Below are 21,660 nucleotides of genomic sequence, written 5' to 3' on the forward strand. Positions count from 1 at the left end.
AGTATTCTAGTAAGCAATGATTTGGAGGTAAACATTTTGGACAATTTTCAGGCATGGAATATAATGTGGATAAAACAGTACAGCTAATAATATTGCATAATCCCACCACTGCATGATTCATAGGTTAACTCGGCATCTGAGGAAGCTTGTGATGAGCAATCGAAAGTGCTTCTTGATTAACTTAACCCACCAAGTCTCCGCTAAATGAGGAAACTGGTGTTTTGTTGATCTGGTACTTTAAAAGTATTTAGATAATGAATATTTATAACATAGTGATATTTTCTGACCTCAAAAATGTCTGTAAACCATTTTGTAAAATTCAGTCTGCTAGCCACATACATAAAATTGATGGATTATGAGTTTACATGTAAAAAAGGATAGACTTTATGATAATAGAAGACTGGTCAATAAAATTTAGCAACACACAAGAGTTCCAAGGGTGTTGGACACATGGGCTTACAAAGCACTACTTGCAAGCATCCCCACACATACGAGTATGGGTCTAACAGCCTATCAGAGGTCCACATTCTTAGCAGGGGAAAGGCGCCCATGTAAATGAGGATGGGTCTAACATCCTATCAGATGTCTTCATTTTGAGTAGGTGAAAGGCAAATAAGGTGGAACTGGGTCAACCTATTATGCCTCCTCTGTAACAATATTTATAATATCGTCATGATCATAGAAAGTTTAGATGTAAGAACTGGATATGTAGTCCACAAGGATGAAAGCGCTTATCCCAATAAAACCTATAAATGGAATGATCTGGAGTCAATCTATTATTTGAAGAAGGATTTAGAACTGGATTTATTTTGTTGTTAGAAATACAATAATTTTGTTGAAGAAATTGCTCTAAATATGTGGACTCCCAACAATCCTGTGTTAGGACTTTCATTTGCCCTGATGCACACATCCTGTATTTGGCCAAGTTGGATTGGAAATGCTGCAGTCATTACCTGTGGGTGACACTTGTTTGTCAGAGCAATACTAAGCCAGGACTAATTTGTTTAAGACTGTGAAATCCGGAATACGATTTTAAATGTTCAACAATCTACTCTAACAGAAGGTGCATGTGACAAAGGGAATGGCTGCCCTGGGCTCAAGTGTCAGGCAGCATAAACAACAGTGCTGAAGAGCTGTCAGTCAGGTATGAAAAAAAGTGCTGCTATTACTTTCAGCATCTACAAGCTGCCATTATGGGTCTGAAATAAGCTTAGTAGCTTAAATGTAGCTGGAAGCTTTAACAGCTCCTTGCTACAGTTCAGAACTTTGAAACCTTTTATTTTGTTGTACGTCTTCAGTTACAGAACAGAATCATTTTGTGCTGAGGGGGCACCAGTCTGAGGACTGCCCAGGGCACCAAATGGCCTGATTCAGCACTTGATATAGCATATGTTCTTATGGTGGCAGTTAATGTATGAGGACCTTCCTTGATGGGGTCTTGGGTTGGGTTCATCTTCAAAGATGGCCTTCTGTTGCATCATTCCATTACAGCCCAAACCTGCCAAAGTTTCACACAAGTCATTCTCATCTCTAGAATTCCTTAGAAATCTACAGTCAATCTAGGCCACAGAAGAAGCCATGCAAAATCTTCCAAATATATATAAAAGCTACACAGAACCATTGCTAGGTCATCAGGCATCCTTAGCACTTCTCCAGAATAATGCTGCCATCAACCCAAAGTTTAAGAACACCAGAATTGCACTAAAACTCCATCACCAACTTCAGACTGTAAGCCCTAACAGCTTACACCCAGGGTGGATGCTCCTCTTTGCCCCTTCCTAGCTAAATCTTACTTGGGAAGTTATAATTCTAAGAGAAAAAGATCTTATAGATCCCATTATCATGGCAGTTGTCTCCAACAATAAGCATGATATTCAAACTTTTAAGTCTTCTGTTGTAAATAAATGTTTTTTTTGTATGCACCAATAGCTGTTACTTGTGGGATGAGAACGCAAACAAACAATAACCACACCACTCTAACAGTAAACAGCGCTGGCAACATGCTCCACCTTGCTTTGATATCCAGCAGTACACCAAGTTGCTGTACGATCCTCACTGTGTGTTATCTTTCTTTGAGAAGCCTCCTGCAGTAGATAATCACATTACAAAATACCAATAGTGAGAGGTGGTAAGATGGCACCAGTCTGAATCATTACAGAATACCAATAGTGAGAGGTGGTAAGATGGCAACTAGTGCGAATCATTACAGAATACCAATAGTGAGAGGTGCTAAGATGGCACCAGTGTGAATCATTACAGAATACCAATAGTGAGAGGTGCTAAGATGGCACTAGTGTGAATCATTACAGAATACCGATAGTGAGAGGTGCTAAGATGGCACCAGCATGAATCATTACAGAATACCAATAGTGACAGGTGGTAAGATGGCACCAGTGTGAATCACTACAGAATACCAATAGTGACAGATGGTAAGATGACACCTGTGTGAATGGTCTCTATGCAACTCTGTAAAGGCTGGTCAAAACAAATGCATCAAATGCAGTATGAATCTAATTTATATCTTTAGGCAAAAACTTGGGTTGAATTCAATGGACTGTGTTTGTCAAACCACTGAGGAAATCACCATGAACATCTGCAGAAATCGCCACAAACGAATGCAGTACACTAACAGAGCTCCAAATTATTACTGTTTGGAGCAAGAACACTATTTTTGAAAAACTACTGAAACTTACAGTCATGCAAAGTGGTCATGTGAACACTAAAGACTGTGTCTGAGAACTTAAAAGTACAGTTGTGTAAATACAATTACCGTAACAGTCTATGTTCTGATAGATTACTATTCCATAACCTAAGGTGTTCAGGTTATTTGTGAGGATATGACCAATGGGCAGCTTTCCAGCTTCAGGCACGTTTCGAGCTCCTTAACTGCCAGGGGTAGGAGCAGAGCTATACAAAAAGGCAGTTTAGGCATCAAAAGCTTCAGAGCTTTCTTGCCTCAAAAAGGGAGACTATAGCCCTGAAAGGAAAATTACTAGGAAAAGAAAAGGCAAAAGTAAAACGAATGTAACTTTATACACAGGGATATGTACAGCCATACCCTGGCAACACATCAAAAACAAAACAAGGGGGATGGAGGGAGGGGACGTCTATTCTAACAGTGATCAATCAGAACGCAGCACAGCTGTGTCAACAAACTTTCCATAATAGTAGAAGCTTGAATAGATCACTGCTACAATAACTTAAGCTATATGGGTTATATCCTGTACTAGACATAATGGATAGCCAGCTTCCAGAGCTTTAGGGTACTCTCCACATGCCCAGACCACTGGTGGCTTCAGCAGACCAGGGGAAAAATTTGCTGTCTGGGCACCAAGCTCTTCAGACCTTTCATGCCATCTGAAGGGAGATTTGGGCTCTGAAACACATCAATGAGCTAGGTATACAAAAATCAAAGTCTTCATCCTGGCAAAGAAAATATACAACAAATAAGGGGGGTGGAGGGAGGGAGCAGCTATTGCAACAGAGATCTGTTCTAACATCCACAGTTATGGCAAGTTTTCTTACTATGTTTATCATTAGTTCACTGCTTCAGTAGCCTAAGATACATGGGTAGAATACCAAAGATTAGAAAATCTGGTCAGAGGAAGGGTGAGGGGTGCGGGAGCCCCCGAAGACTGGGAAATGGACTGCTTCGCACAAAGTAAGCCCACTTTTTTCTAACTCATATTTACACTTTTCAAGCTGGCATAAAAGAAAGGTACTGTCAAGGGACAATTAGTACTTCTTGCGAAAATGGTCTCAGTGCAAGAAACGTTTTATGCTGAATGTGATAAACTTTTGGAAATGTTCTTAAAGAGTGGGTATCCAGAGGATTTATTAAACAGGGTTAAGCAGGATGTCACTGCCAATGTATCAGACCCCCTACATGTCGATTGAGACAAACTGATGATAATCAGGATCATGGTTATAAATATTTTGTTACTACTTATTCTTTTGACAGTATGTCCATTTTTGAATGTATTAATAAAAATTGGAGATCGTTTCTTTATGACAATCTGGGTGACAGAAGATTAAGTGTAACACCATGCTTTACATATAAAAAGAACAAATCTTTTAAGTGTTTTTCTGAATGTAATGGTGACTTCAAAAACTACACGGATTTTACTAGTGGATGTTGTTCAATGTCAGTGGGTCAATAACAACAGTAGTTTTACGATTAGGGGGAAAGTGCATAGCAGTGATTCCCAAACTTTTTTTATTCTCGGCACCCTTGTTTCACCCAGGTTTTCCCAAGGCGCCCCCCCTGGCAAATTCTACCAAGTATAATTTGCAAAATAGCTAATAATTTTTAGATAAAAATAAATTTAAGATCACAAAAAAATGACCGTGATTGCATGGGTATTGGAAAAATACATTTTAACACAGCGCACCCTCAACATTAAGTAAATGAAAAGGTTAAAAAATAAATCAACAAGCCTTATAAACTTCTTTTTTAAGTATATTTGTTTGCTGTTTGCTTATATTACAGTGTCCCCAAGCACTTTGCAATATACTTCTTTCCCGACAATATATTCCTGTCTTTTTCATAAAAGTGTAAAAAAAAGCACCTTCATTTTATGTGCATCTAAATGTTGCAGTGATGTTAAAATCTGGGCTTTGTTTCGATTTTAAGATGTATTTGAAATGCTTTATTTTACCATTCCAGAGTTTTGAGGCATGTCTCAAAATGTTTCCTTCCACATTTCTAAGTATTGTAAGACCTAAACTTCACACATATCCGATATAAGCTCAAATTACTAGACAGGATGTCCTTGTGGAAAAAAATTATTTCTGATAGACATTTTTTCTGTTCTGTGTTCCTATATTAATCTCCAAGAGGAAGTCAGTCTCACAGATAACACGCATACTTGCGGTCTGAGGAAGCAAGTTTTCTTTCTGTTTAAGGAAATTCAAATGTCAACCTGCCTATCACTGGGGATCTGTGGCTTAGGGCTATAATGTATACATATGTATTTGCAGATTACATTCATTTACTCCTTTTTGCTGTCCAGAATTTTACAGAGCGCATCCGCGGTGGTGGTGCTGCGGTAGCGTTGTCGCCTCACAGTAAGACGCTGTCCGGTTCGACTCACAGTTAGAGCGTCTTCTGTGTGGAGACATGCTTGAAGGGGCGTACCCTGTTGAAGGTTGTGCGTCAGGGCTGGCAACTCGGTACGTAAAAATCAACTGCCAATCATTAGCGGACAGGAGTTCCGCTGTGGCGACCCCTAACCGGGAAAAGCCGAAAGTCACAACAACAACAACAACTCGGTTTTGCCTTATATTTTTGTCCTCCTGCTCCTCATAGAATTTTTTCCTAGTAAATTTCTGAGAATTACAGATAGTTATTCAACACATTGAGTTCTTCCTTTTTTGAGAAAATGCACGTGGATGTAAAATATGTTGTTTTAGTAACTTTTTAAGTGAATTAGGGTAATATCAATATATTTAAAAAATTGACCTTAATTTGGGCTATTTCCCCCCTCCCTCTGCCCCATTTTTTCTAGTCTGTATCCAGAATTATTCAGCAGGGTAGTTGAGTGGCATGCATCCCTTCAGTTTGCCATATGTTAATTTCAGTGGCACAGGATCCTATCCAGGATCTGAGTGGGAGTAAGGCGAAAATGCAACAGACTGGCGGGCAAACCGTCCTGTGGTTCCAAGGGACAACGTGTGTAGAGCCCACATGGTCCAGATTTTCGCAGAATGTCCAGTTTTCTGCCTCATTATTTTTTGGTCTCTTCCTCATAAAATTTGTAGTTTTTTGGCAAATTATTGATGTCTGAATTGACTAAATGATGACAGGTATGAGTTTCAGACTTCATATCCTTCAGAAAAAGCGTGTTAACATGACACATTTTATTTTAGGAATTATCCAAGTTTAAAAGTATATTTTTAAATTGTCCATATTTTTGGTTCTTTGTTCCCCATTATTTTTGGCTTTGTCGAGATTTCTTGTGCTTAGAAGTTGAGGCATGATTAGTGGTCAACTGAACCAGAGAACGGAGCACAGTGCGTGAGCAGCACAAACCGGTAGGCCATTGCGCTGCCTTTTCACTGATGAACATAAATATCACACACTTATTTTTCCTAGTTTCATGGATCATTGTGAAGGGGTATTTTCCTGAAATCGAGTTTTTGAATGCCAAAAATGAATAAAACATAGCTGTCAAACTTTTCATTTGCAAAAGAACACATCTTCTGTAACATTAAACAAATTATCACCTAATTGCCATTCCTTCTAAGCCCTCTCTTACACGTCTGTTTTTGGCTCATCATATTTGGTCCATTTGGCCTTTGAATGTCATTTTAATCATTCCATCAGTACCAGATTGTTTTAAGTGGCACAATAAATGTACAACTATGGCAATTTTCTTCCAAGTTCTCTAGTGTGTGTGTTTGTAAGGGGTTGAATAGTGATGAGCAGTCTCCGCTGAAAAGGGGTCTCTACCCAGTCGGACTAACCCAGTTAACAAGTGTCAAATAAATAAAATCTTAAAGAAATGAAACTAGTTTTAGTTATTGAACTGTACCCTCAGTATTTGCAGTCCTGATTACTTTACTTCTGTGAGTTCATGTTTATTTGTAATACTACCTTTTAATAGTTGTTGGTCATGATTAAAAAGGTTCCTTGTACAAATCACAAGACATCACTAATTCGATTTCAAAAATGTATTTACTCATTGATTTATATGTTAATGTGAGTTTATTGTATTTAGCTGTTTTCGACAACTGGCATAGGCTACAAGAGAAACTACTTTTCTGCTCTATGAATTAATCACACTAAGTGAGAAGACTTTACCTCAGCTAATAAACTAGTGGCTGTGGGGATAGTGTACAAGGGTAAAGTCCTGACTACAGCCCAGACAACTCCAGCTCCAACTAGCAGCTTGGGTTTTTGATAGTGTTGGCAGGTGCATCCAGGTGGGGAGAGAAGGGGGCAGAGCCAGTCACATACATGCACACTGTCCCTTGGAGGAAGGGTGGTAATTCAGGGGGGGGGGTACCTGAGGTTGGACATTAAGCCACGTATATGTGGTAACCTTCATAGCTAGCATGTAGACGTATGGAGTCACTAGGTGAGGGCATTGTGGGTGATTTTGGTGACAGTCAATTATGCTCTTTAGGATAATGTGGGATGCTACCAAGAACAGAAAGCACCCTCATGGCTGTATGAAAGATGGTCCTCCACCAGCTAGCTCTTAACTTGGCCCTGGGACAGATCTGTGAAAGAGGACCAAAAAGGGAATCTGCATAGTCAGCAGGGATGGGGAGGAAAAATAGCGAAGGAAACATTATGCCTCAGCTAATAATTGGGAACAAAAACTACTAGACTTCATACTTCATAAACATTAACAGTCTCAAGATGATTGCAAAAATGCTGACTGACAACGAACAACAACATATTCGGCATCATCCTAGAAGGCATTCCTACCAGCTGTGCTAAGCTAAGTGCCCCCCCACCCCACCATTCTGCATTGATCACAATGCTGCAGTTTTCGTCTTTAATACATCAAACTAAATCCAAAAAAAAAAACAATGTATCTTCTTTAGAAAAGGTTCAGATGACAACAAGGTGACCTGAGCAATCATCTTGTGTTATTTAACTGGTACTTTATTGGCTGTTCAGGAAAAACATGTTCTTTCCTTATACGTATAACTCGGTATCATAGAAAAAAAAAATCACAAAGTGCATAACTTATCTTTACTGACAGCTTGAAATAGAACTCCAAAAAAAATTCACAATTAACAAGACTGTGTTAACAATATGGGAAAATGTATGAAAATTATATAGATTCCAAGAGGTAATATTAATTTCTATGGTGGAAGAAATGTCAAAACAAACAGTTCAAGAAAAAGGTAAAATTTTACTTTTTCAAAAAGTGTAACAGATCAGCTAAGAAATGTTATAACTTGGCTTGTAAAAATGCTATATTCTTTGAAAATAGCTAAAGAAATCTGAGAATCAGTTATGTGCACCAGGAAATTATGAGAAGTTTTACTCGTATGATAACAGATGTAGGAAAATATTTTAAGGGTGTTGGGCCAATAATCCGTAAAAACTGTATGCTGTATGGTGGTACAGAACTGTCTGAAAAAACACATTTCTCAAATGTAAAATTCCCTGTATTAACACCAGAGATAGAATTCTGTAATATTGACATGTTTGAATCTTTCTCTCCAGCTTTCAGTAAAGACACCACAAAAACTTAACTAAACTTAAGCAAGTAGTCCAGCCCAGATTGCATTCTAGTGTGCTTTCTTGTTAAAATGAAGGAAAATTTATTTTCATGTGTAACATTATTGTTTAGCAAGTTTTTATCGCATTGCTTTGTACCAGCAACATGGAAGTTAGCCTATGTTGTTCCATTTCATAATGGTGGGGCATCTGATGAAATCAAGAACTTTACACCTATAAGCTTAACATCTCTTATAAGCAAATACATTTGAATGTTGTGTTATTTCATTGATTGAGTCCCATGGTAACATGGACCCATTAAATGACTTGTTCCAATATGAGTTTATAAGGAATACATCCACTTTTGCTAATCTTGCAGATTTTTGCAACCGGGTTTGTTTTGTTTGGATCAGGGTACAAGATGCTTAATTACCTGTAAATAGCATGGCTTGTTTCTTAAATTAAGTAATCCTCAAACCCAGTAGCTTAACTGTCATTCTGAACACAGACCTTCTGTTAAGCGGCCGCAAAATAAACCGTGAACTAATAAGCTTAGTAACTAAGCTTATTAGTTCACGGTTTATTTTGCAGCTAAGCTTATTAGTTCACAACACCCCTGGTGAGGAAGCCACTGCTACCCAGGGTGCCTCGGCGCATACTTTGGGAACTCGTAGTGTATAGGATTGCTGGTCACTTTTCATGTTACATTAATAACGTGGTTTACCTTTCTCAGTGTAATTTATGTCCAACTTTTTACGTTGGAAAAACATCCAGGAAATTTAGAAAACGTATTTATGAACACACTCTGGACATTAAAAAAAAAAAACACTGATGTCTTGTATAGGCATTTGGAAATATTTCCTTCTCATAGTTTTAATTTTTCAGTTTTAGAACAAGTAAAACAGGACCCTCAAGGATGAATTATGGTGCCCACCTTGAAAAGGCTGAGTTAAAACGGCAGTTAACATTGGATAGCCTGGGATTAAATGATACATGTTTAATTATTTCTCTTTTAAGGTTGAAACAATACAAAGCCTTTTAAATGTTGAAACATCACAAGTTTTTTTTAATGATTATCATTTTTACTCGTTTTGTAGATTTTACATTTGAATCATTTAGTATTTTTATTGCTGAACTTTTTTTGTCAGGTGATACTATTGGCTGATTTTAACATATAATATATTATTTATTTAATAAGGTTGTGTTACTTAATGTTTTGTTCTGATGAAGTTCTTAGTGTAAGAATGAAAGTGCTTAACTATTAAACAGATTACGGCTTTCAGTGGTTGCTTCCTCGTCAAGTTTCTTTCTTCCTAGTTCATTAAAGCAAGTGTTGAGGCTAAAATCTCATACTCTGCCTTACAGTATATGAGAGAGGTAACCAAGGAGACTACTGGTCATCAAAGGCAGGGGGAGTCAACATACTGGGATAAAGGGATGTTATACAGAGAAAGCACCTCCTCAGGATGGTTAGAAGGAGAAGTGATACAGGAGCTGGTAGCACCAAGGGCCTCCTTACACGCGCTTCTGACTACAGCCCACAGTATTACCTTTTCAGACAATGCAGACATACAAATGTACAAAAATTAGGCTAATGCAGAATTTCTACTGGACAAGTACTGCAAAAGATATGGAGGAACTGTGCAAGACAAGTGAGCAGTGCCAGAGGATTGGCAAAGTAGAAGATGAAGCTAAAACTGCTTTGATGTTTTTAAAGTGGATCTACAATAATATGCAGAGAGTAATTATGAACATTGTGGGGCCTCTTAGTACTTTCACAGGTAAGACGTACATCTTGTGGTGGTGAACTACGCTACTACAAACTGAGGTGGCAGCACTGTCCTGTACTGATGCAAAGCATATGGCAAATGCTCTGACAGAAATTTTCAGTGGGTAGGTTTTCCAAGAGAAATATGGAGAAGTGCCAATTTGATGTTAAACCCTGTTGGCCTGTTTGTAGAAGCCCTGTGGGGTAAAACTCTACTATCAACAAACCAATGACGTAGTGGAGAGTCTAAATAAAGAACATATTTAGACCAGTTCATGCTGGAATAGCACAGGTACATGCCCCATCTCTTCTCTGCATACAGCATCCCAGAAATCAACAACATTTTTACCCTTTGAATTGCTATATGATTTACAGGGTAAGGGACAGCCTGGACTTAATGATGAGTGGCAATGTGACTGTCTCTTCCATAAGGAATCTGTTCTAAAACATGTCCTGAACCTCAGGGAGAAAGCATGGCATCAACCAACAGGAGCACAAAAGCAGTATAAGGCCTGGTACGACTGGGCAACCAGGACCAGTGAGTAGTCTGTTGAGCAGACAGTGATGGTGCTCACACAAGCTCCAGGAATCACGAGGGGGTCCTGTCGTTACTGTGAGAAAGGTAAATGATGTGGACTACATAGTAGAATTGGTAGGCATATGGCAGAAACCCAGAGTCTAGCATGTTAAAAAAACTGTCCGTTACAGTCATCTTGTCAAAAAAGTACACAGGCTTTCATTGCCCTCTGAAAAGCCCAGAGTGGGAAATTTGGAATGAACCAGGAGGAAAATGTGACTTTCCACCAAGATTAACTACCACCTTTCACATTCCTAAATCAGTTTATCTGAAATATGTCAGCCATGGATTAAACTAGTGTGATCTTAGTTCAACAAAGACATGTCTCTTCAAAGTGGACACCCTTAACACGCACAGTAGCCAAGATGATTAAGAGTAACAATCTAAGCTGGCTTGGTGCACTTTACAGTTCAAAGTATTTCCTTTTCTTCTGTGTATCTTGGTTCAGTCAGTCTTTTTTTTCTTCCCAAAGCTCTCTGGTATGACATATGATGGACTATGGCGGTCATGCTAGCTGTGTATTACCTGTTCTTTCTCTTCTAATTTGTTGGTATAAGACTGACTTACCTGACACCACCATTACTTTTACAGTCTGTCTTGAAAGATAAGTTGTGATGCTCGTGCCCTGGCCCAGCAATCAAGGAGCCACAATCCTCACCACTAACACCAGTGAGGGGCGTCTCATATAGGAGGAAAGGATAACAAATACACACAGTAAAGTGCAATTTCCCTTAAGAGCACACAGAGATCACAGCCAGTCCGTGGCTGGTCGCTCCCTTGCTCTCAAAGTCCCCAATAAGACTTCCCACTGGCACAGCTATAGAGTTCCAGATCTCAGCCTAGTAGGCAAGCTAAAACCTCCAGCTCCCTCTCTGTTCAACCAGTGCTTCGTGTCCCTGCCCAAGTAGCTCACACACACACACACACTTTGAGAAGAGTTTATATAACCACACAGACACTCCTGAGGAAGGCTGGCGCAGGTTCTTCAGCTGTTCCCCCTTTTCCCAGACCATACGGTAGTACCAGCTGACACCACCCACTAATATTTATCAGCTACTCAAAGGCCCTTAAAAGGGTGTCCAATTATTACTGTGCAATATTATCCAATTAGTAGTATAGCCCACGGCTAAAGCTATTAGAGTGGCTTTGTACAATTTTACCAAAGGCATGCAAGTATTCTAAAGTGCTTAAATTATCTCTACAAAAACAGCCACAGTTGAAAGGGTTTAAAATATTTAATAATAAATAGTCAAAATACAAGACGATACTTTTTACTACACAGTGCTAGTCAAGAGTTCAGAGATCACAGAGAAATACTTAAAATAATTCAGTAGTACAGTTCTGACATCACAGAAAAACACTTAGAAATAGCTAGAAACTAGAAAGATTAGACTAAGAGAAAACACAAATCTAAGATAAACTTACATATAGAGCAAGACAGTGCTGGTGAGTTGGCTGGTCAAGACAAAAATGCTTAATGCTCTCTGATTCTCTCTGTTTTTAAAACACATTCATGTTTCACATTACATCATTCTTCACACTTCCCTGGGTTCCCAGGCTAACAGAAACTACATTTACATTCTTCATCTCTGGGCATAAGCCAGAGCAGTAAAGGACATTTATGCATGCAAATTCTGGCCATTAACTCTGGCCTTAAAACAACAGCAAGAATTCCTTCATCTAGACTGGCTGGAGCAGTGTTTACATCAAAGGGTCACAACATGCTTTACTTGGTCAGCAGAGTGAACTGTTGTTACATTTTTGCAGTTCCACATATAACAGCATTTTTTTCCATTTAAGACAACAAGCCTGTGGCTTACATTAATATTTACAAATGACAGAATTATCTATAAAATTCTATCTGGCTAGGCTGGCAGCTTTCACACAAGTCTCCAGAACGTCTAATCTCCTGCTTCTGGTAGTGGCCTTGTGTATTTTTTTTTAAACCACAGCCCTCCAGAAGTGTAATTACCTCAATCTTATCAGTGTGTGAAAATCTTTTGGAGAGAGCTCCCCAATCATTCATGATGAACTTTTTTGTTAGGAACAGATAAGATGCAATACAATCGCTTATGATGGTTCCTAAGAAAGGACAAAATGATCTCCACAAGGCAGCTGTGAAATTTTCATCCAAATGTTTTAAATAGTAATAAACGAAAGAGAACAACCGGTACTTTGAATATATAAAAGTGTATAATTCTACAGTGCTGGCAGCATGGCTTGGCTATTCAAAATGCATAGTATAACAGATTTAGAGGAGCAAAGCTATTACATTAACAAAATAGTACTGCAAAACTGTTTTTGTACCTGCATTTCACAAGAACATTTTTGTGAAAACGGTACTGGTCAACTAAGTTTAAAACCATTAGTGCTGTGACAATGTAATATACTGCTGTACAGCCAGCAGTGAATGTACCTTAGTGCAGCTCACTGACATGCTCTTTGGACCTTATGGAAAGCAGTTAATTGGAAGAAAGGGAAGCACATGACTATCAGTGGTGCATGGTGCATCTTATAAAACTGTTGGAGGTTTGAGCTGGGACCCCAGGTGATGTTGGCAAATTAAGGAATAACATCAGATAGCAAAAGTTATTAAATCATTGGAATACTACTTCTCAGGCTAAGACCCTGGGACATGAAAGTGGGCAATCATAGAAGGCTCTTCGTTTAACATTATTTTTTTCTTGTCTCATTAGCTCTTTTGTACATAATGCTGATCTCCCAATGCAGGGCATTACTGTGTCTAGGGCTCATGCTACAAGGACAGCAAGCAGAATATTTTCTTTTTTCTATGACTGTGAAATCACCTCATCAAAAAACTATTAAAAAGGTTAATTCTTGTTATAAGCTAACTGCTACCTAGATACACTTGGAAAATAAATGGCCAAGCAGATTCTCAATAACAAATGAAAAAAAAATTCAAAATAACAACATTAATGGATATTAATATAGTAAATTAACCAAACTTATATCACCTTGTGTAGTCCATTATGGTGTTGAGTCGGTGTGCTATTGTCAGAACTGTGCATTCTTCAAATTGTGTTCGGATTGTTGACTGGATAAGGTCATCAGTCTCAAGATCCACTGCTGCTGTTGCTTCATCAAGAACCAGTACTCGTGTCTTTCGAAGAAGTGCTCGTGCCAGACACAGCAGCTGTCGCTGGCCAACGCTTAACAAAACAGGAATTAAGCAAAGTCAGTTCTCCATTCAGAAAAATGACAGTGTGCACAATCTACCTGCCCCTGTTAGCTTTTAAAATGCAGGCTGCTGTGTTATATGTTGTAAATTAAGATGCTGTTTCCTTTCCTTAACAGATGTCAATCACAACTACTGTTATTAATACCAAAATGCATCAGTGTATTACAAAATGAAACTGCATGCTTACCACAATGCTACATCTTTAAGAACAGGTTCATTCTTGGTTAACTGACATGACTAAGACCAAAGGCATAATAAATGCTTGACAAAAAAAAAAACACACTTTCTACGCTGCTAAGTACCTTCTGCCTATCCCATAATACACTTATATAACTTTCCCTCACCAGATATGAAATTAGCTCTGCAAAGAAAATGTAATGCAAGACAAATTAAACATTCTTTAATTGGGCAGAAGATGGACAAGGATGTTACCAAATAGACCTACCCTTACGTATCTGCCACTTTAGTAAGTGCATAATTTATCATCTGGTAACAGTACATCCATCATTGGTAACTCACAAGGTCTCGTACTCTTCCCTACTGTGTAGCCCCTTTCTGAGAACATATCCTTGGATAATGATAGCCCCAAAGGAGGTTGTGGACATGGATGTTTAATAAAACATTATAGGGTGGATTTAGAGAACATCATCTGCCTGCTGCACACATCAACAGCTGCATTTCTGAAAAAGGATAATGAAGAAGCTAAAGCTTTAGCACAGTGAGCATTAAGGATCGTTAGCAGTGACCTACTATACTTAAGACAGCAAAATTTAATGCAGTTAAAAACCTACCTAGCAAGGATGACAATCTTAGATACTTTACAGCTCAACAAAAGTTCAGTGTTTATTGGCTTGGTTCTGCCACAAAAAAGTGTCTTAAATGACAGCGAGCGTCAGTGCTGTGCAGCAAGTACGCCCGGGGACTGAAATATGAAGGAATGTATACAGACAACTGAATGCAATAATTTACACACCTTTCTGTTGCTACCTTAGGCATAAAGGAGAAATTAGTTCTAAGGTATACTATAGTGCTTGTGAAACACCAGAAAATGAGGTTTAACAGAAAAATGAAAACGGCTTTCTTACCTATCAATATCCCACGGTGGCAGAATCTGGCTCCAACAACTTATAAACTTTTCCAAATCCATTAACTGGCTAAAGTGGTTTTGTACAAACCAGCTATTTCAGACTGCCCCTACTTCGGTGACCACTGTATGCCATTATCTACCTTTTCAGCTAAATAGTGTTGGTAAAACTACAAGAACATCACCTGTACATCAATAAAATATGAGCAAGAATTAAAACTATAGAAAGATCTGGATAAAATGGAATGGTGTCCAGAAACTTGAGTAAGGAGATTGAAACTCTCAGCAGAACTTCAACATTCTATGTCACTGTGGGGAAAATACTATCCCACCAAAAGCAATACAGCCAAGTAACCCTGCACCACTGTTTTCTTAACAGTTGAAGAAAACCACTGCAACTTGGAAACTGTGCCAGACTAGATGCAAGGTTATAAGACTCAATCATGATAACTTTTTATTACTTAGAAAAAAATGCTAACAGAAAAGCATCTAAACTTCAGAGATGTCAGGAAGCACTGCTTTACCAAGAGGATAACAGGACATTAACAGTCTCTCTGGATTGGACTTCTACTGACAGTGCAGTAGTGAGAACAGTATTGCTATATTGTGCTTAGAAGTTTAGGAGTTTCTGAAGTAAACTGGAACAAGGCAAGGAAGAAGTCTGGAAAAAACATGAACTGAAAGTTGTTGACTATACTGGTGGACAAAATGGCAAGCTATGGGTAAAATACAATAAATCACCAGAAAGAGGACCAGCTACAAAAAGAAAGACTAAAGTGGAACGCAGAGTAAAACCATCATCGTAAATGTTTCCTTAAGTACTGCAAATGCTTAAGAAATAACATTTAGCAATGCTCTGAATTTATTCATAATGTTATTACTTACTCCAACCCTAAAATGTTGCTACTATACGTGCTGATAATTTAATGCCATCTTATACCAGAAAAAGATTAATGAAGTTCCCCAACTTCCCAAGTCCCTTCCCCCAAAATATTTTGGAAACTGCTCTAACTGTACTTACCAAAGCTAAAAAAAAAAAAAAAAAAAAATACCACCTCTATGGGCCCTAACAACATACTTCACTGTTAACGGAGACCCCAATGGAAACAGCCAAAAACTGAGATTGTAAAGATTACAAGATGATGTACATGAAAAAGGACTGCTTTAGTCAGAACATATAATGTGAAGTTACGCACTTCTGTTTACTTTTTTAAGAAGTGAGAAGTGATTGGAAGAAATATGTATGACACCTAGCAAGACTTTTATTAGGTTATCTGTTGATAACTGCACACAATACTGTCTGTACAGCCAGGTAACTACAGAGCTGGATGAGATGCATGTGTTTACGTTTAAGATTGTTACTATGGTAGACTTCCCTCTTATCTGGTCTCACTGGGACCAGACCTTAGGCTGGATAAACGAATGACTGGTTAATCAGAAAAAGCTTTACAATAAGTTATTCTTATCAACCTGGCACTTCGGAAACGTCTCAGCTTATCATTTTAAAATGTTAAAATACTTAAACAAAAATGAACTTGCAAGTTCATTTTTGTTTCAATATTTTAACATTTTAAGAGTAAAATGATAAGCAGAGAAGTTGTGAAGTGCACAGAGGATGCAGAAGTATTGTTCTTCTCTGTCTGTTGCTATGGCCGGTTAAAGCAAGACCGGATAAGAGGGAGTCTATTGTATCTTGCCTTTATGTCAATGAATGGTTTTCAAAGGTTCCTTAGTGTAACTACATTGTTAGTGGATTCCTGCAATTCTTTAGTACATTGTTTGGGTCAACGTATGTTTTGAAGTTAAAAATAAACCTAATTCAGAGGAAAACCACATTTATGATTGTTCCACATGACAAGAGTTTCATACAAGGGGCAAGAGATGAATGTTTAAAAAGGATGAATGAGTCTTAATACATGGGCCATTAATGAGTTAAGTAATCCAGCCAAAAGGAGAGTAGCTATTACAGGAAATCTACACCTTATGCCTTACAAAGGAGTTAGATATAATGAACAGGATGCTGAGATAAGAGTCTGTCAAATCTTGAGGAGCATCATCTTCCTTTCCCAGAATCCCAGAGAACAGGAGGGCACAGCTGATTACTAGGAAGTGTTCCCCAACACTAGACAATGTCCATCACTGTGCATATCTATAGTAAATATCACATATTCAGATCACAGGACATAGTTAATCTACTAGCAGATAAATGTATCTCTAACTTCACTCCCCTCCATCACTGTATTCCCAGTATCTACACTCCTCCTTCATAGCTTCCATGAATAAGTCCTCAAGACACTTTCCAAGGCCAAGAACGCTGCTTCTATGGGGCCAGGTAACATACTGGGCTGCTTACTGGTCAGCTTGAAACACCTGTCAGACCTCCTATAATAGGCTACTCAATGTCAGCCTCCAAACAGGCTTTGTACTGGATGAATGGCGAACTGCAACTGTCATCCTTTTGCACAAAGTGGGATGCCAATGGAGCCAGGTAATTGTACACCCAAACTCTGGCCAACCTCATTTGTAAGACTACAGAAAGGATCATTACAGAATTAATAAATGAGGACATAGGAAACATCATATTCTTACTCTCAAGTTGTTTATTTTACTGCAGTCTCCCTCAATATGATAATTGCACTTTTCATCCTCCTAAAATTAAACTTGTAGCAATTATGCTGAGATGATTTAGTGCTATCATTGCGGAATGTCTGCCATGCCATAATGCATTATCAGCCCTAATCAGTGCTCATCCTTCATCTAGGAGGTCATGTGTATAGCACACTCAAACATGGACACTGCAAAGCTTATGCTCCCCTCTGCTAATGATAGCTTCCATCACGCACCCTTACTGCCCAACAATGCGTGTCTCATGGTATCCATAATATGTGGCTGTGTTCAAGGGGCTACTACTTTACTCCTCATAATAATCGGTTGAGAGGATTATGGCATCTCCAAGCACTTGTGTCAGCAGGGTGCCCACTTAGTGCAGACAACAGACTAAAATCTTTCCCTACTGGCTGCAAACTGGGGGACAACTGGTGGGACAATGTGACAGCAACGCAAGTAAGTAGTGACTGGCATCAGCTTGCTAGTATTGTGGGCAATTCCACTGGCTTCACCTGCTCTGGTGAGCAGTCCCAGCACAGATACAGCAAACTGCGGAGGTACCACTCTGCCATTATCCATCATTGGGAGGCAGTGGCTGGGGGGAGAGAGAGCGCATTTTATAGTAAAGCATGGTATAGATGGTTTTGTACTCTTATTTATTGAATAATGTCTGTTGCTGTCCTTGCCCCCTGTTGGCAGGAACAAATTGTAATGATTGCTGCTGGTTTTAAAATTTACAGCCACAGAGAAGATTGCCTTAAATAAGGGAGGACTCTCTAAGGGGAAGTCGCATGCTCTCCAGACAGCAAAAATGTAAAACTGAAATCAAGTTCTCAAGCACGTGTGAGAATATGTTGTATTTGTTCTCTCTCTCTCTCTTTTTGCTCCCTCTTTCCGCAGAGTTTGCGGAGGTGTAGGAAGTAGAGTGGCAGGGTTCACCTACAACTGCACCAGCCAATATACTGGCTGATGGGTCAACAGTTGTGATCAAGCCTGCCTTTCTGAAGGGGGAGATTAATGTCCACCTGCGGATGGTGACCTGGAGGGCTCACTAATGGCCTCTGTAGCCACCTGCCAGGATGGTAGGACAAGACTCCTCCTCTAAGACTGTCCCAGAGTGCTCCCCTGGCTCACGTGTCAGTTTCTGTGAATGGTCATGTCTGAACTGAGCAGGCAGCTAGACTCCTGCCATGGGATACTGGAGTACCTCCTTCTGTGGCCAATGCCGCCACATAGCTTGACTGCCCTGCCTAACTGGCTACCAAAGGCAGGTCCTGCTCATGATATCATGGACATGAATGATGTCTGGGTGGGTTCTTCTTTGGGCCATTCATATCCCCAACCCTTCTCATCACGGTGGTCCCCCCTTCCTTATGTGTCAATTTGCATATTCTGTTTGCAGTGCAATCCTTCCCATCAATCGCTCAATCTCAGTCTGCCTCTCTCTCTCTTCGGTTCCCCCTTTTCATTCCCTACCTCACACATGCCTGCCATTGGCTGCATTTTATGCATGTCTGCTCCTATTACCTTTGCTACTCCCTCTTTCCTTCCTCCAGGCACATGCTTTTTTGCAACATCTCCACCCTTCTTAAAAAAGTCAAATGGGGACTGCCCTTCAAACCCCTCCCCCCAAAAAAGACTATTCAGGTTATCATTGTGAGTGTTATTCTGCTTTCAGTTGCCTCATTTCTGGCTTTAAACTCTCCCAATTTCATTGTGTTTGTGTTCCAGGCATCAGGTGCTACATTGAATGTGTATAGTGTTGGGCACCTCACCGCATTGTGCCTGTCATGTCTGTCACATGGCCACACATAAGGCAGTCACTTCAGTAGCATGATTGCTGCCATTACTTTGGCTTCCAAAATTTAGTACCCAACCCTTTTTCCCTGACATGCCAGTACTATGATGGGCCTGATACATTGCTAATCAACACCAGGATTCATTCTGCTAAAATATTTGCAATTTTTCAAAGCCTCGTGTTACAGACCTTTTTTAATACCCTAAAAATGTTATTAGGTGAAACAGTTATTATGTAGTAAAGGATATACTATAGTATTTAATGTTTATTTCTCTCCAAGAACCATACAGAAAGAATTTAAAAGAATGATGAGAGAAATTATAGTTTTTTCAGAAAGATGCAGGAGCATATAAAAGTCCTACCATGGTCAAAGGAGGACCTACAGTTTATAATATCCTTCCTTCGGATAAAACATTAAACAGATGTCCCGTTTGCGTGAATTAGTAATAGTTCAGGTGGATGTAAAAAAAAAAAAAAAAAAAAAAAAAAAAAAGCGGAGGGGGAAGTTCTCTGGTGCAATGTCCACATTTTCAAAAACATGAATACCGCCTTGAGTTCCCCCTGAAAGAGAGGAAAGTGGTCTAGCAGGACTAACCCAGCCAATTAAAATAAATAGCTTCACACTAGATGAGCTTAACTTCTCTTTCTGACACTAGATTAGAATCTGCACAGTACACATTATTTGAAAATATAAAGTTCTAGATCAAGTGCTAATAAGATTTATATAACCACTAAGAAAAAGAAGTTGTGTCTTACCATAACGTTCCATCTGAGTTGTTGATCTTCTTCCAGTCATCACTGATGAGTTCGGTTCTGAGCCCTCGGAATTGAGTCGGCCTTATACCAAGCTTGCGTGCACCAAAACCTCTCCCCTAAGCTGCTACCCACAACGCCCTTGGCTCAGTTACCTCAGATCGAGTTTGCATGCAACATATAGAAGAAGAAATAAGTCAGAGGCCATCTCTGCACAGAAACCCTAATACACCACAAAGACCCAGAAGATCCACCAGGAGCATTAGGAGGGGGACAGTGGGAGGGTGTGATGACTGAAAGATCATCAACAACTCAGATGGAACGTTATGGTAAGACATAACTTCTTTATCTGAAGTTGTTAATCTACTTCCTATTCATCACTGATGGGACAGAGTCCTCAGCTACTTGGGAGAAGCTGTGTGGCCCTTACAGAAGAACATTCCTGAGAACCATTGACCCAAAGGCTGCTCTTCCCCTGGAGATCAGATCCAATTTGTAATGCTTGATAAAAGTGTGGGGCTTAGCCAAATGGCAGCTGCACAAATGCCATCCATGGAGGCCCTAGAGTGGAAGGCAACAGATGCTGCAATAGCCCTAGTTGAGTGAGCTTTAATTTGGCCAGGCTTAGATCCCTCCGTAAGTGAATATGTGAAGGCAATGCAATCCCTGAGCCATTTAGACAAAGTAACTTTCGATACTGCACCTCCCATTCTAGGACCTGCAAAGGAAATGAAAAGCTGGTCCAACTTGTGAAAGGATTTAGTTCTGTCCAGATAGAAACATGACTGTCTATGAACATCCAAGGAATGTAGGTAGTATTCTATCAAGAGTAATTTGGGAAGAACACAGGGAGCTCAATGGACTGTAACTGAAAAATCAGAAACCACTTTAGGGAGAAAGAATGGGTTAGTACGAAGTGATACTCTGTCCTTATGCAAGATGAGATAAGGGCTCTTGATACATAATGCTTGTAATTCAGAAATTCTTCTGGCTGAAGTTATAGCCACCAGAAATAAGGATTTCCATGACAGGAATTTTAGATCATGTCACAGCCAGCTCAAAAGGGGGCAGAGAAAGAAACTTGCAGAACCCAGGACAGATTCCATGCCTCCAATGGCTGTCTGATGGGAGGCCTGCTGTGGAAAATACCCTTGAGGAAGGTCTTGCAAAGGTGAGAGGAAATAAGTGGCACTCCATCTGACCCGTTATGTTAGTTGGAAACAGCTGCTAGATGGACTCAAATGGTGGAAGCTGAGGCCGCATTGTCTAACAGTTCAGCCAGATAATGAAGAATAGTGGCTACGGGGGCTGAGAACGGGTCTATTTTCTGATTACGTGACCAAAAAGAGAATCTTTTCCATTTGCACCTGTAAAGTTTCCTGGTGGATGGTTTATGAGAGGCCAAGATACGGGTGAGGAGAGAGTTTCCTGCCTGGCAACTAACGGATGTGGAGAAACCAAGCTGTCAGTTTGAGAGTGGACAGATTCAGGGGAGTCAGCCCTTGTGAGTGAGATATGAGGTCCTGACGAGTGTCTCGGATCCAAGGAGGTTGTAACAGATGAGGTCGAAGGAAGGGAAACCACCCCTGACGAGGCCAGAATGGGGCAATGAGGATCACTTTGCTTCTCAACTGAATAGCTTTCCTTAGAACAAGGGGAATTAGAGAAATCGAAAAATAAGCATAAAGAGAGACT

At 39.6% G+C, this 21,660-nt stretch overlaps 1 protein-coding gene across 2 annotated transcripts in view; it reads right to left on the reverse strand.

The window, feature by feature from the left end:
- ABCC1 (ATP binding cassette subfamily C member 1) overlaps nt 1–21,660 on the reverse strand; it is a 1,301,041-nt gene that overhangs the window by 28,363 nt on the left and 1,251,018 nt on the right. For both annotated transcript variants that reach the window (XM_044089159.1, XM_044089158.1), the window contains exon 30: nt 13,500–13,694. In XM_044089159.1, the coding sequence (XP_043945094.1) occupies nt 13,500–13,694 (195 nt within the window). The remainder of the gene's footprint in view (nt 1–13,499; nt 13,695–21,660) is intronic.

This window comes from Protopterus annectens, chromosome 12.part0, assembly GCF_019279795.1.
Source record: "Protopterus annectens isolate FY-2018-M chromosome 12.part0, PAN1.0, whole genome shotgun sequence".
NCBI lineage: Eukaryota > Metazoa > Chordata > Ceratodontiformes > Protopteridae > Protopterus > Protopterus annectens.